The 15,839-nt window shown below is 33.8% G+C and overlaps 2 protein-coding genes and 1 long non-coding RNA gene across 3 annotated transcripts in view; 2 read left to right on the top strand and 1 right to left on the bottom strand.

Moving 5' to 3' along the window:
- Positions 1-15,839, top strand: part of LOC110382992 (mitochondrial coenzyme A transporter SLC25A42) — a 52,521-nt gene that overhangs the window by 16,329 nt on the left and 20,353 nt on the right. The window lies entirely within an intron of this gene.
- LOC126056231 (uncharacterized) lies at positions 1,753-2,678 on the top strand. Its single transcript, XR_010278064.1, has 2 exons — positions 1,753-2,223; positions 2,310-2,678. It is a non-coding gene; the product is annotated as an uncharacterized LOC126056231 (long non-coding RNA).
- LOC126054704 (uncharacterized) lies at positions 7,659-9,629 on the bottom strand. Its single transcript, XM_064043413.1, has 3 exons — positions 9,169-9,629; positions 8,920-9,060; positions 7,659-8,529 (listed from the first exon to the last, which is right to left on the bottom strand). Coding segments are annotated over exons 1-3 (498 nt in total). The 5' UTR covers positions 9,171-9,629; the 3' UTR covers positions 7,659-8,174.

Below are 15,839 nucleotides of genomic sequence, written 5' to 3'. Positions count from 1 at the left end.
CTTAATAAATTTACGTGGTGAAGAAGTGCAGCTGTATTTGCATCTTAGACGAAAAATGATTGACTACAATAAATATGTACCTCAACAAGTTAAAAATATCAGTTCTACTCGAGCTACTCACCATACAAGACCACGCTCTAAGAAGAAAATAAAATTAACTAAAGATAATAAGGCATTCCTTAAAGCAATCGGATTACTAAAATGAATATATTAGACGTTTTATCCACTCCGACTTACGACACTGCAATAGAAGGAATTGAATTTCATTCTTACAAACCCTACGTAACAAGTTTTAATAGAAATGATGAAATACGTATACCTATCAATCAACAGGACCTGTACATATTACCATCAGCTAGCACTTTATATTTGGAAGGAACCGTTATAGTTAGCAAGAAGGATACGAAAGACAAAGCTACTAGTGTCCATTTCACCAACAATGCTCTACTTTACTTATTTCAAGATATTAGGTATGAGCTAAATGGAGTAGAGATAGATAAAATAAAAAATGCTGGTATAACTACAACCATAAAATCGTTAATATCAATGAATGAGGGCGAATCAAAGATGTCTAACGCCTGGGGTTGGAATATCGATGGAATAAAAAATAATCATGGAGGAAGTTTTTCTGCTTCTATCCCACTTCGCAATATCCTCGGTTTCGCTGAAGATTTTAAAAAAGTCATCATAAATAGTAGACACGAACTGGTACTGTTACGAAGTAACACTAATTTGAACGCTGTAAAACTTAGCACCGGCGAAGTAGTGGATGACGTTCACATCAACAAAATCATATGGCGCGTACCACATGTTAAAGTATCAGATAAAGAAAAAATTTCTTTGCTAAAACTGTTAGAAAAAGATCGTCCGCTTCAGATGATTTACAGAAATTGGGATCTCTACGAATATCCAGCTTTACCTAAAACTACAAAGCATACGTGGTCTATCAAAACTGCATCTCAAATTGAAAAACCAAGATACGTCATTATAGGCTTACAGACAAATAGGAAAAATAGTGCAAGTTCTGACATGTCTCAATTCGATCACTGCAATGTTCGTGACGTAAAAGTGTACCTAAATTCAACTTATTTTCCATATGAAAGTCTTAATGTGAACTTCGCTAATAACAGAATTGCATTATTATATGAGCAATACGTCAGATTTCAACAGTCGTATTACGGACGCCGTCCAGAACCCTTGTTAAGTGAGAAACAGTTTAAAGATTTAGCACCGCTGTTTGTAGTCGATTGCTCTAGACAAGCAGATAATCTAAAGGCGGGTCCTGTCGTAGATGTAAGAGTAGAAATTGAGAGTGATTCGGAACTACCAGATCAAACTGCAGCTTATTGTCTCATTCTGAATGACTGCATTGTTGAATACAAGCCATTAAGTAACATCGTAAAGAAGATATCATGAACGCAGATACCATCATAGTTGACCTCCAAGGATTTAAAGATAATCAAAATAATTTTATCGTGAAGGAAGTGGCCATTGTAAGTCAGGAACTTACCCAAACATTCTTAGTAAAACCACCATATCCGTTTCATTATTTGTCTAAAGAAGAAAAGAAGCAAGTGAGATGGATAGAAAGAAATCGAGGAATTTACTGGAGTGAGGGCTACATCGATTATAAAGAATTTCAACGCATCGTAGTATTATATCTCGAGAATAAGAAAATAATGACCAAGGGTTTGGAAAAAATACAGTGGATTCAAAAATTATGCACGAACTGTAAAGTGATTGATCTTGGTGAAAAGGGATGTCCTAATCTTTCAACATTAAAAAGAATGTTTTTAAAAAATAAAAGAGACTTTAACTGTGTGCATCATAGAATTAACTGTGCATTAAATAATGCTGTGTGTATAAGAAAATGGTATTTTGATAATAACATGTCTGTGTTTAATTTATTCAGCAAAAAGTTTGGAAATGATGAAGTGGATTGTTAATAATGTGTCATAAAATACCAATATACATACTTATATTATGAAAAACATTCGTTTCATGTTCATTCCTGTCTATTGCACTTACACGTGTCTGGTGCTAAATATGACACCACACAGGTGCACTCGTATAAAGAATACAGGTTTAAACTTGTTAAAACATGACATTGATTCAAAGCATACGAGTCTTTATTGAGTACTGTTACATTAAACTATTTCACTTCCTTCGTCATTGCGCTGTCCGTTGTCGAAGTGGTAACATCTCATCAAAAAATAAAACATTGTAAGTATTGACCCTATATCTTTCTATCAGTATATCTTTATTACTCATTTTGATTTAAAACTTACTTATTGTTTTATTTGTTTCAGATCATCAATAATGTGTGATTCTCCTGACATTCGTTTCTCACAATACGCTCAAGGTTTTCCTACTCCAAGTTTGAGCTGGCATACACCAGAGCCACAACCTCGTGCGAGTAAGAAGCCTAGAGTGAGACGTCAAAAGCAAAAGCAGACTCCAGTGTACCAATCGTTCGTCATCAACAATGAGAAGAAAAAAGGAGTACGGCTCATTCAAGTACAAGTGTTGGACATTAATGAACAACAAAAACCTGCAACCCCTGACGGAGAAGTGCTAGTGATGAGTGCGCAATACGTTGTGACTGAGCCTGTGGACTATATAATGGACGAGACACAGGCATTAATAAATAAAATATCCAAAAAACTTTGTGAAGACTATAGTTATAAGTTATAAGTTAAGTATGATTATTTGTAGATATGTATGTAAATATGTTGCATGTGAATAATATAGGTAGATTTTAGTTATTAACTTTAGGATATTTCTATTATTTTGTCTACACACATCACATGTTTAATTGTAATCTTTATATATATGTAAGGAAACTTTGTGAAAACTATAGTTATAATTAAGTATGATTATTTGTATGTATGTAAATATGTTGCATGTGAATAATATAAGTAGATTTTAGTTATTAACATTAGGATATTTCTATTATTTTGTCTACACATCACATGTTTAATTGTAATCATTATATTAAATATATAAGGAAATCACATTTTAATCTAAGTTTATAAAAATAATTGTACCTAGCCATAATTAGCTATGTAGTAGTATTGTAGTTGATTCTGGTAATATTATATTTGCGCAGTTATAAAGTTAATTTTATAGTAATGTTGTAAAATATATAATGTTTAAACTTTATCTAGAATAGTTTGTAGTTTATCAATGTACATATAATATTATAAGTTACTGTTATAAATTTAAATAAACAGGATAAATTTTAAATTTATATTATGTTTCATTTTCTATTATAATTAATCATTGGTATGTAAATTAGCTATAGGAAAATTGTATTTACAGTTTTTTAATTCATAAATATACGCTAATATGGTCATAAAATATAATAAATAAAACAATGATTAAAACCATAATTTGAAACAAAAATATTTTACTGTAGCTAATTTAAAGTTAGTAAGGCAGCATTACATTGCATATTCATAAAAAAAAATACAATAAAAAAAAAATTAAAAAAAAAAATATGGAAAGGATGTAAGAAAGGCACAGTATGAAGAATGAAAGTACGAGAGGAATGTATTGCGAGAACTGGTATGGATGAGGAGTTACATTGACGGAACTAATCCGTAAAAAAAAACAATGTCATGTTTTAACAAGTTTAAACCTGTATACTTTATACGAGCGCACCTGTGTGGTGTCATATTTAACATCAGATACGTGTAAGCGCAATAGACAGGAATGAACATGAAACTAATGTTTTCACAAGTCTGATCTTGTATGCTTCGAGCACTTGTTTTGAAAATATTTGACATCAGGAATGGAAATAAAATATATTATTGTATGTTTTACATAATATTTTAAAAATATATAATATTAATATTTAGCATCCGTTTATCATCATTACTTGACTTTATACTTTGTGTAAATATTTCATGTTTTATTGATTTAAACAACACATTTTTTTGCGGATAACATGACAATTATACGTTTTCATAATCAAGACTATTTAATTTTTTTACAACAGACTTCTGTATACCTTTGCAACTTGCGAGTGCAATCAGGAATTAAAACACAGATATAATTAACATAATATATTTATTTATAAAAATATTTTGGTTAGTATACATAATTCTTACAAACTAATATTAGTCCTTACAATTATGGATTACAAAAAGCTTATGCCTATTTAGGACACCAGTCATTCAAAATTACATATTTTTTTACCATGTACCTAGGTAGGTACTTACATCATAGATAGTAGGTATGGAGTTATAGTCATTGATTAAGTTTAGGTAGCTAATTACATATATTTTGCAACATTAATGAAGTTACAAGGTAAAAATGGATTGAAAAATACCTATTTATTACACATTACATAAAAATGGTTGCATTTCCCCAGGCTAAAGTTGACACTTTATCAAATAAAAGCAATCGTTTGTCATCATTGCTTGAAAGTGCCACTTTATTTACATTTTGTGTGAATATTTCATGTTTTATTGACCTAAACAAAATATTTTTTTTGCGAATGACATTGCAGTTGTACAAAACACTTTTATAATCGGTCATTTTAAACTGCTTCGTAATACATTTTTTAGTACCTTTTGCCTTCTTTATAGTTTTATCTAACGTTTTAATACAATAAAGCTTTGAGCGCAGTCCAACGAACTCTTTAATGATTTTACCACCCATTTCGTCCTTAAATAGCCCTGGAATCTTTTTATTAATAATTGGTAACTCAAATTCGTTATTCGAATCATAGTTGCTGGTATCTAAGTATTTTAGGAAATGCATCTTGAAATCTTTATAAATGTCATTCGTTTCAACTTTATAAACCAGACTGTCTGTGTCAGTGTAGCACAATTGAATTCGGTTACCATAAAAAGGCTTTATAGTGGAATAGTGGAAATCGTACATGTGACTCTTAGACAATTCTAATACAGCAAACCCTATATATATTGGTTTGTTTAGAATAACACGCGAAGGCTTCATTTGGATTGCTACTAAATTATCAGAAAAGACAGACGCGCTATGAAAATAAGGGCTGGCTATTAATTTCTCAGCACAAGTTGTCTTTTTTGTTTTATTGTTCGAATCACACCACTTGTTTACTAATTTTACATCTATTCTTTGTTCATTATTTTCCAGCGTCTTCCCAAAAATACTATTGTTTAGTAATTTAAAAAAATCTTGTTCGAAGGTCGACTCTGCTTTCTGACGTAGCAGGGTGTTAAGATCAATATATTGCTTTAAAAAACAACTTTGTTTAAATTCTATAGCTCGATGGATTTTTTTCAACACTAAACCGTGCTGTAGACATTTTTTTAAATGTGCGTAATGAATAACGTACTGGTATTTATCATACAAATTTGGTATTAGTTTTTTATTATTACCACCAGGTGGTAAGCATTTTCAGGACAGAATGGGAAGTCATTGTGATCAATGTGCAAATGCCTAGGGTACATTAAATCAACTTCAAGAATATAACCTTTTTCCGCGGTATCACTAATATTTGTTAAATTCAATTGTAAATCATCTATTTCTTTTCTGTTCATAAATCTGAAATCGGAATAGGGTAGTGCCTGACACATGCTATACCCGTATAGATTGTTACAGTCTAAATAAATAATGAATGAATTTGGACTGGACGTATCATAAGAATCCAAATATTTATTATTAGCTTTGGCATGTCTTCTGGAACACATACAAACACCTCCGCGGATACCTTTTGTATCATTCTAAAATTTCAACATCACTAATTAATTCTAATTTAACTCCTGTTTTCAAAAGCATTGCATCAAACGATAGGCTTGGTGCTGTAAGATAAAATGCAGGATCGAGATTATAATATCGTTTACAAGTTTTTCTAAAACTTTCAAATATATCTGTTAGCAATAGAACGTCCGTTTTAAGATATAAATCTGTGTACATACCCATATTTTGAATATTAAATACTGACCAAACAGATTGAGCATGTTCATAGTCTTCGTCGGAAATTAATTCATTAGTCAAAGAGTTATAAAAATGATTTTTAGATGGCAAACATGTATCTTCATAACGTTCCCATTGAGACATATAGTCATATGGATACACTCCTTTTCGGGTTAACAAACTGAATTGTGTTTCAATAGGAAAATGTGATTTTAACTGTTGAAATTCTTGTATTTTCATTGTACTAGTTAACTTTTCTAAGCTAGTTCCCAAAAATTTGAAAGAATCTACAAACCGAACCTGAATGCTTTCCTTAGGGGAAATCGGAATAAATTTTGTAAAAGAAATATAGTTTTCTTTCGTTTTAGGTATCACTTTAAGAGATCCTGGAGCTTCTCCTAATTCTTTTATAAAAAGGTGACAGTCATAACCAGATAAATTATGAAAAAATACTGGTATAAATGATGGTACTTTGTATTGTATGTTACAATAACTATGAGCTGCGCCGCGATATTTACCAGTCAAGTGACAATGATCACGGACTTTGTCACCGAACAAAAAGTGCTCACAAATATGACATGTTGCTGCATTTTCAAAGTCATGAGCATGATCATCAGTAAAAATAATAGGAACGTTACTTTTTAAAATACCATAAATTTTTTGTGCATCGTTATAAATAGATTTAACAAATTTAGATACACAATCCAAACCGCGATACGAAACGTAACGATTATGGCTGTCATCTAATGTGCACGTTATATGATATGCGAAGGCTATAGGTACATGTCGCTGACGTGTTACAGTACTCGCAGTTGTTGGATCAGGGTCACAAGATTGGTACCTTTCCAGCATTGTTTCAAAGTCAGCGTATATAACAAATGGAACAGTTTGCTTTCTATTATAATTTTCAAACTGTATGAATGAGCCCTTTGGAGGCAGCACAGTGGCAATTCCTCCACAACTGTGCGAACTAAGATCATCACATGAATCAAAAAACATTAAACATTCCTCACAAAAGTACAATTTACTGTGATGTTTCGTTATTTGATTCTTAACAAGTCGCGGTAAATCTTTAATGAGGCAGTAATGTGACAGATTGTCATTTTGTAAATAAAGTAAATGGATCACCTTTTTATTATTCAAGGATTTTGGTTTGTAAAGCGGTCCTACCACGGTATTATTTTTTAAACCATAAATATAAATACAAATTTCGGGGTTATTTACTTCAAACTGCGCTATGTCAGAGAAACTCAATGGAAAAGACAAACCTTCTATGTTTAACACGTTTCTGAAATGTGGGTACGATAAAACTCTTTCAGGATGAGATTTAGCTGGATATAAAGCAGCAACTACTGACCACAAAAGCAATATTCGTCATTATTATGAATATTAACACACGCTCTTTTGATTGAATTGCTGCCGGTAACTCAATAAAACCGGAGCCGCGCAAAGGTTGATATTTGTTAATGTTAATTTCCAAATGAGAACTACTTAATAAAGTCCAACCACTATCACGGTCTTGGAATTCTTCAATCTTTTTCTTTAAAGTATTTTCAACTTGAGATATCAAAGTGACATAATCATAATTCTGATAAAGACTGAAATTTTTCGTACAAAATGATTTCATCTCCTGAGACTCGTTTTAACCAATAAAAACAAAGCAAAATATTCAAAGTTTACTTTCAAACAAGTATGTTCTTTAAGAGACATATCTATTAACATTTGAATTTTATCCTGAATATTATTTAAAATGATTCTAAAGAACAATTTTCAAACGAATCGGTAATTCTATAAGAAGCTATACGATTACGAAATGCAGAATGTATAATTTCAACGCCTTCGCAAAAATGTGAAATATTTTTATTTTTATGATCGTTACTGCGTAAATGACCTACCCAGTGATTGCGCTCAACAGATGTGTTACAAACAGTACAGAAAGGCATTTTATTATTATTACCTTGTACTTTAAAGTTAGAACAAGCTATAAATTACTGAAGATGCTGCTATGTGTTAATATAAGACAGCAAAAGGTACAAAAATAAAGTATAAGTTAAGTATAAGTAGAAAGAAATTATTTATTTAGGTAAAAAGCAATATATCCAAAACACATTAGGTATACACAATAGGGACTATGATGTAAGAGACTGGTGTCGAAACTATAATTAAATATTAAAAATGTGTGAAAATGACATGAAAATGTCATTACAATTTAAATATATATATAAAAAAAAAAATCATTAAATTTTCAATGATAATATTAATATAAAAAATTATTTTATATTAATATTATCACTATAAAAGATGGGCTCCGAGTTATCAAACAGCTCATGAGCCCGTCTCATAAATATTTGTAAGGCGTCCCACGTCGAGGAGCCTCTATTAAGTTGCAGTTTCAGTGCAACCGACGCCTTCTTCCACCGATCCTCTCTAGGAGTGGAAGCGGCGTCAGCCTTATGGTACACCTTCACCTCTACGTAGAAGTCCCCCGTTAGGTCAGCTGTCCGCCGAACTTTCCCGTTGGCGACGCGGCTGACGAGGGACGATCCAAGGTCTCCGCACGATGTCGCTGGGAGAAGCTTGTCGTTCTCTAGACCGAAGAGGTCCGAGCTGTGATGTTTGTATTTACTGAAACAAAATAAAACATTTTATTTATAATTATTACGATAATAATACCTTCAAAGTTGACGGCACGGTTGGCGCAGTGGTCGAGCGATCGACTGCTGCATTGCGTGTCGCGGTTCGATTCCCGCACGGAACAAATATTTGTATAATCTACAGATAGTTGTTCGGGGTCTAGGTGTGTGTGTGCATGTGAGATTTATGTCTGTAAACGCACCCACGATACAGAAGAAATTCCTAAATATGACCAACTAAACGTGATGTATGAAAGATATCGTATCTAACATTTATGATAGTGCTCTCTGCGTTACTGAACTAGAGTTTAGTTTCGATTTGTGAATAAAACTCTAATGGACATAACATACACGACAAGTAAGTAATAAAGTCAAAAATTACCTTGATGTTGATTCCGAAGGCGTGGTGCCGCTCCCAGAAGATTTGCGCTTCGATGCCTTTTTTTTCGGCTGCACGTTTTTCGAAGTCTCGGTTACTGCTGAGCACCCCGGCAGCGACTGGTATTCAACTTCGGAGTCAGACCTGCAATCGAACACAAAGGTTATTTTTTATAAAACAATTATGATGTAAAGAACGCACTGAAATATCTAACCTTCTTAATTAAATTAATTTTGAGAAGTACTTACTTACATTTTATGAAGAGAGATTCACGTAATTATAACGTAAGGTAGACAGCGATGAGCACTTGGAAATACTGGAGCAAATGTAATTTTTGGATACAATCCATCGGTTTATATTCATAAAAAAATACAATTTCAGCAAAATTTACCTAATCACAAAATTAATCCTTAAATAATATGTATTACAGTTGTATTACCAATTTATGTCACTTACGTCCAATTAAATCGTATTGCTTGCATACCAATACTGTCAAATTGCAATTTTATCGTGAGAAATGAAATATAAAACCACCAACGCCGACAAAGGTGGAACCGATAGCTACTTACCTGGCTGTCGCTAATCATTATAGGTATGATAATAAAATTATGTAAGTTTGTTTGTTTAATAAACGCTAATATAAAACTTCATATGACATTATACGAATATTTCAAAAAAAAAAATATTACAATTATCCTCAAAATTGGTGTAAAGTAACCCCTGCTAGAACTTTTAATAAAACATTTCATGTAACGAAAGTCGCGGTAAAAATTTAGTTTACAACAATTTTGTAGTTTAACTCAAAATTAAAATAAAATAACTACTAATTTTTATAAAACATTTCATGTAACGAAAGTCGCGTTAAAAATTTAGTTTACAACCATGTTGTAGTATAACTCAAAATTAAAATAAAATAACCAAAATACTAGAACATTTTTTTTTAAACATTTCATAATATGAAATTATGAAATGAAATTCACGTCAAAAATTTTGATAACAATAATGCTACAGCTTAACTTAAAATTGAAATAAAATAATCAAATCAAACTACTAGAACATTTTTTATAAAACATTAAATTCATGTAATTGGAATTCGAATAAAAAAAAACGCTATTCAATTCAATAGGTAATGATATGGTTAAGAATATCTAATAAACAATTCCTTAACTAGAACTGACAACTGGTTATTATTATTATTAACCATTTATTTCAGACATAATCCATATAAGTGTCAATAAAATTTTTTTTGATCATGGAGAATTCTAATAAAATACTAATTTGAATTATAGCCGCAACATACACAGCGGTCCTCTTTCTTGTAATATGATTGCTTAACATATTTATGGAAATTACCCACACTCACACCGCATGCTATAAAGTTCTTACACTGCAAGTTATTTCATAATCCAATTCTGCAGTTTTGCAGATGTTAAGAGCCCATTTACACTTACTCATCGACTGCATAATAAAATCGTTTCCGACTTCATCGACAAGCGGTTTATGATATAGTACGTCGCACCGGCTGACCGCCCCGCCGCGCCGTCGCGTCGAATGGCTCATGTACCGTTTTGTCGGCGGCAAGTGTAAAAGCACCATAATCTATTTCAACGCTCAGAGTTCAGATGGCCATTATGTCTTATTTCTTAAAGTGTGAAGTGTGTGTCGTCTGTATGAATGAATTAAATTAAAATTTGGATGTCCTTGAGCCAATCTGGTCACAGAAAATAGAATGTGTGTGTGCCTATGAGTATACGCTATTTCTTATTTTTGTGGAGAGACATGAGACAATCTGTCCCAAATTTTAGTTTAATATATACGGTATCCTAAAGTTCAGATGTCCTCGAGCCAATCTGGTCACAGAAAACGGAGTATGTGTAACCTGTAGTGATGCACAATCTCTAACTTTGTGGAGAGACATGAGACAATCTGTCCTGAATTTTAGGCTAGCGATTCATACAGCGAAATACCTTATTTGTTAACGTGTAAGTAAAGTGTGTGTCGTCTGTATGAATGAATTAAATTAAAATTTGGATGTTCTTGAGCCAATCTGGTCACAGAAAATAGAATGTGTGTGTGCCTATGAGTATACGCTATTTCTTATTTTTGTGGAGAGACATGAGACAATCTGTCCCAAATTTTAGTTTAATATATACGGTATCCTAAAGTTCAGATGTCCTCGAGCCAATCTGGTCACAGAAAACGGAGTATGTGTAACCTGTAGCGATGCACAATCTCTTACTTTGTGGAGAGACATGAGACAATCTGTCCTGAATTTTAGGCTAGCGGTTCATACAGCGAAATACCTTGTTTGTTAACGTGTAAGTAAAGTGTGTGTGAACTGAAATAGTGGAATGGCGCCCAATCCGTTTGCTGATCGATCAAGGTAATCCATTTATATTATTGGGCATTCTAATCCACCGAGAGCGACGGAGGCGAACGGAGTGAGCCGTAGGAACGGAAGGTGGATTAGAATGCCCAATAATATCCTACTATCGTATTAACTAATGAGTACTTATGATTTCATTGGCAACTGTTTATGTTCGCCTGCCAACTATGTGATAGCCTGATAGCGTGATAGACTGATAGCGTGATAATGTCATACGTCACAGTAGGCAATACTCATTTAGATAACGTGTCGTTTATGTAACTGAGTTCTCTAATTACTATTTGTAATAAAGTTAGGCGCCTGATCTCTTTCCGGTGGTGTCGGATTGCCGGCCGGTTATGAGAGTGAAGAAACATGGAGTGCACCTGTGTCTGCGCAAATGCTCGTTCACTATAATATGTCCTGCGCAGCTGACTGATCTCCTTAAATGAGAACAGCCGCCGTAGCCGAAATCGGCCGTGGACGCCATTATCATTATTAGGCCGTTTGTACACTATTTCGGACTTTCAAAGTCAAAGTCAAATCATTTATTTCATTTAAGCCTTTACAAGCACTTATGATCGTCAAAAATTATAAATAAGTTTGATTCTAGTTGTCCATTCCAAAAGTAGCTTCCTATGGAGAAGAACGGGCAAGAAACTCCACTTAAGCTCGATAGAGTGATAATTCGTGAAATATCTTCTCCGATAAATGAGCTACCTAAAACTGTAAGAATTTTTTCAAATCGGTCCAGTAGTTCCTGAGATTTACGCTTTCAAACATGGAAATAAACTGTTCATATTTACAATATTAGTTTAGATACACGCATGGATCATAAAATAGTTTTTATATCACAACACCACTAGTTCGCTAAAAATATAACACGCTTCGTCGATCGAGATCCTAATATATCTGAAATATGATTCTAGCAAGATCGATATTTTTCTACGATTTACTTTTAGTTCTATAAGAAGGCAGAGAACTACTGCCCGTACCGGGATAAAATATAGCCTATTTTACTCGGGAAGAGTGTAGCTTTCCAACAGTGAAAGAATTTTTCAAATCACTTCAGTAGCCTTTAGGGTACAAATATAAAAATGTTTCGTCTTTATTATATTCTTGTAGATAAATATGTCCGTGAGATGATGTTTCACGTGACTTCTAGGTCATTTTTTTGGGGATACAAAGGGTGAAACAGTCAAAATTTATAGGAGACGACCAAAGCTAGGGCGGCTTTTTCTGAAATTTTATTGGTTTAATTTTGCCGCCCCCTAAATAGCATTTGCCCCACGCTACGCCACTGGTTGATCTTAAATCGATTTTAAGAATATTTAATTTTGAAAATGTCCTTTCAACAGATGTACCTAACTGAAACCGGCAGTGTAAGTAATATTCTTAGCGCTATTGCTGTGTTCGGAAATATTGAAATCAAATCATTGGTAAAAATATATTGTATTTTTTAAATATTACGTGATAACTCGCTAGATTTGCCGCCCCCTAGGACGTGCCGCCCGCGTGCTGTGCACGCGCTGCACGCCCGCTTACGGCGGGCCTGAGGAGATCAGATAGGCAGTCGCTCCTTGTGGCACACTGGTACTCAGCTGCATGCGGTTAGACTGGAAGCCGACCTCGACATAGTTGGGAAAAGGCTCGGCAGATGATTATGTATGAAACGAACAGACATAACAAAGTTGTATGTTGTATGGTTTTCGCATTTATGTTATCAGCAAGAACACAGTTAAGTATCGGCAGTGTAATTTGGTTTCTTTAATTAATGTTAATTAACACAAAGGAGATTGATAAGTGTGTTATGTTCAAATTGAAACTTGTTTTATGTTTTTTAATCTTTTGTATAAAACACACAGACATGTGTTGGTGGGGAGTTTGTTGCGCCACTTCTTCTTCCCAGCAATAACACATAGGAAGTGGTGAAAGGTGGGCGCTTTTCGGAACTGTCTCATATGTAACGTTTTTAGCCCACTTTGATTTTGATTCTCTATTTGTCCAGTAAAGTCAATGACTTATAAACTTTATAACGGCTGAGGTGACTTTGATGAAACGTTATCACGCATCCAAATCAGTTCATCCGTTTGATAGTTACGGTGCTACAATCAGACACAGATATCGGTCAAACTTATAACACCATCTTTTTGCGTTGGGGGTTAAAAACATGATAAACAAAACATATATAAACAAAGGGAATCTACGAGTATATATTGTACCTACATACTAATATAATTTATTTATTTTTGTTTAATACATCATGGAAGACTTAGGTACAGCTATATTACTATTTACCCTATTTAGCCTATTGTACTCACACATATCTGTTTGTAATGTATTCTATTCTATGTAAAAACTTAACTATAGGATAGGAAGTCATAGACGATAGAGACCCAATTATAAGTCCTCGCTTATAATAACGGGGAATATAATAAAGAGGAAACACTTTTTGTTGCGTTTGTATGTACCCTAAAAGCTCGGAAACTACTGGACCGATCAGAAAAATTCTTCCACTGTTGAACAGCTAGGTACACTCTTCCCGAGTAACATAGGCTATATTTTATCCCGTTGCGGGCAGTAGTTCCCTCGAAACGCGGGTGAAACCGCCGGAAAACGGCTAGGTTTTAATAATCAAGTTTAAAATGTAAATACCTACCTACTTTTGGTAGTCAATCAGACAGTGACATTGAGGTCGTCACATACATCTTATCATTTAGACTTTAGACAATAAACTGTTTATCAGGCTAATGTTTGTTTTCAAAAATTAACTACGCAGTTTGGAGTTTAGACTTTTTGATATAAATACAATTTTATAAACGGACCTTGGACACTGTGATTAAAAGGTGAAGGAAAACATCTCTCTCCGGTGGTGTCGGATTGTCGTCTCATCGCGCTATGAGAGTGAAGGAATAGTGAGTGCACCTGTGTCCAAGCAAATGTGCGTGCACTATAATATGTCCTGCGCAGCTGGCTGATCTCCTTACATGAGAACAGCCGCCGTGGCCGACAATCACCTAGGAGGAATTAGAATTTAGATATGAGCACTAGGTATATCAATGTTGATATAACATGTATTTGACGATAAACAAACAATTAATTTATTTGTGTAGATAAAGAATAAATACGTTTAATTCAATCAATTAGTACCTACATTGTAATTGGAATTCTATTGACCTTAATTGCGCGAAACAAGACCATGTGTCACATATGATGTGTTGTTTCGTAATAAATACATTATTTATAGGCTAAAAATAAATACGCAAGTTGTGAACGGAACATGAAAGAGGTGCAAAATCTCAATTTATTAATATCTTTTTGTCCGTGAAATCGATGTGGTCCAAAAATCAATGGTGGAAGGTAGCAATTAGGTAGCAACTCTTGGTATCAATACTTTTGCGCCGTTTCTGTACACTGGAAAAAGTGACAGCAATCCTGATATCAGAATGGCTGTCACCTTAAGATGCTGATTATCTTTAAAACCATGACAGTCGCTCCATGTATCACACTGGTACTCAGCTGCATGCGGTTAGACTGGAAGCCGATCCCAACATAGTTGGGTGCAGGATCGGGAGATGATGACGTATGTTCAATAAAGTTAAATTAATTACACTGTATGGCAATAAAAACAGGTCATCAACCAGTTTGGGTTACAATGTCGTGCACACAAATAGACCAATGTCACGATATGTAAAATGTATGACGTATTTATTTTGTTGACTTGATAAAGATAGACGTAATAAAATATATGTAGATTGTAGACTGTATAAATGTGTTATCTAGTTGTTCGAGTGAATGTATACTTATTTGAATTGAAAAAAAACCGGCCAAGTGCGAGTCGGACTCGTGCACGAAGGGTTCCGTAAATTACAGTTAAATCAACCTATCTCAAAAACTATAAGAGATACTTTGATCAAACCAAAAATCGTTGAAAGAGTTAATTAGCATGCATCACCTCTATTTTTTTTAGAATTTTATACCCCGTAGTTATAAAAATAGAGGGGGGGGGACATACTTTTTACGACTTTGAGAGCTGATATCTCAAAAACCGTTCACTTTAAGAAAAATGTTTTTTAGAAAACTTTATATCATTTTAAAAGACCTTTCCATTGATACCCCACACGGGTATGTACATCGAAAAAAAAAATTTCATCCCTCAGTTACATGTATGGGGGGCCCCACCCCCAATTCTTTTTTTTACTATTTAGTGTCATATTTTTGTAGCGGTTCATACAACACATATTCCCATCAAATTTCATCACTGTAGTACTTATAGTTTCCGAGTAAATCGGCTGTGACAGACGGACAGACGGACAGACGGACAGACGGACAGACGGACAGACGGACATGACGAAACTATAAGGGTTCCGTTTTTGCCATTTTGGCTACGGAACCCTAAAAAAAGGATGAAGGTCAGCGCTCAAGATTCGTGCCGATAGCTATACCCGCGATTACATACTTATGCCCATTTTCACCAACAAATACCTAAAATGGAGCATTTAAGGCACGCTTAATACGAATTTCGTATTCACCAAAGTTTAATGCCCGTTTTCACCAA

Source organism: Helicoverpa armigera, chromosome 31 (assembly GCF_030705265.1).
Source record: "Helicoverpa armigera isolate CAAS_96S chromosome 31, ASM3070526v1, whole genome shotgun sequence".
Classification (NCBI taxonomy): domain Eukaryota; kingdom Metazoa; phylum Arthropoda; class Insecta; order Lepidoptera; family Noctuidae; genus Helicoverpa; species Helicoverpa armigera.
This window is presented reverse-complemented; position numbering and strand designations above follow the sequence as displayed.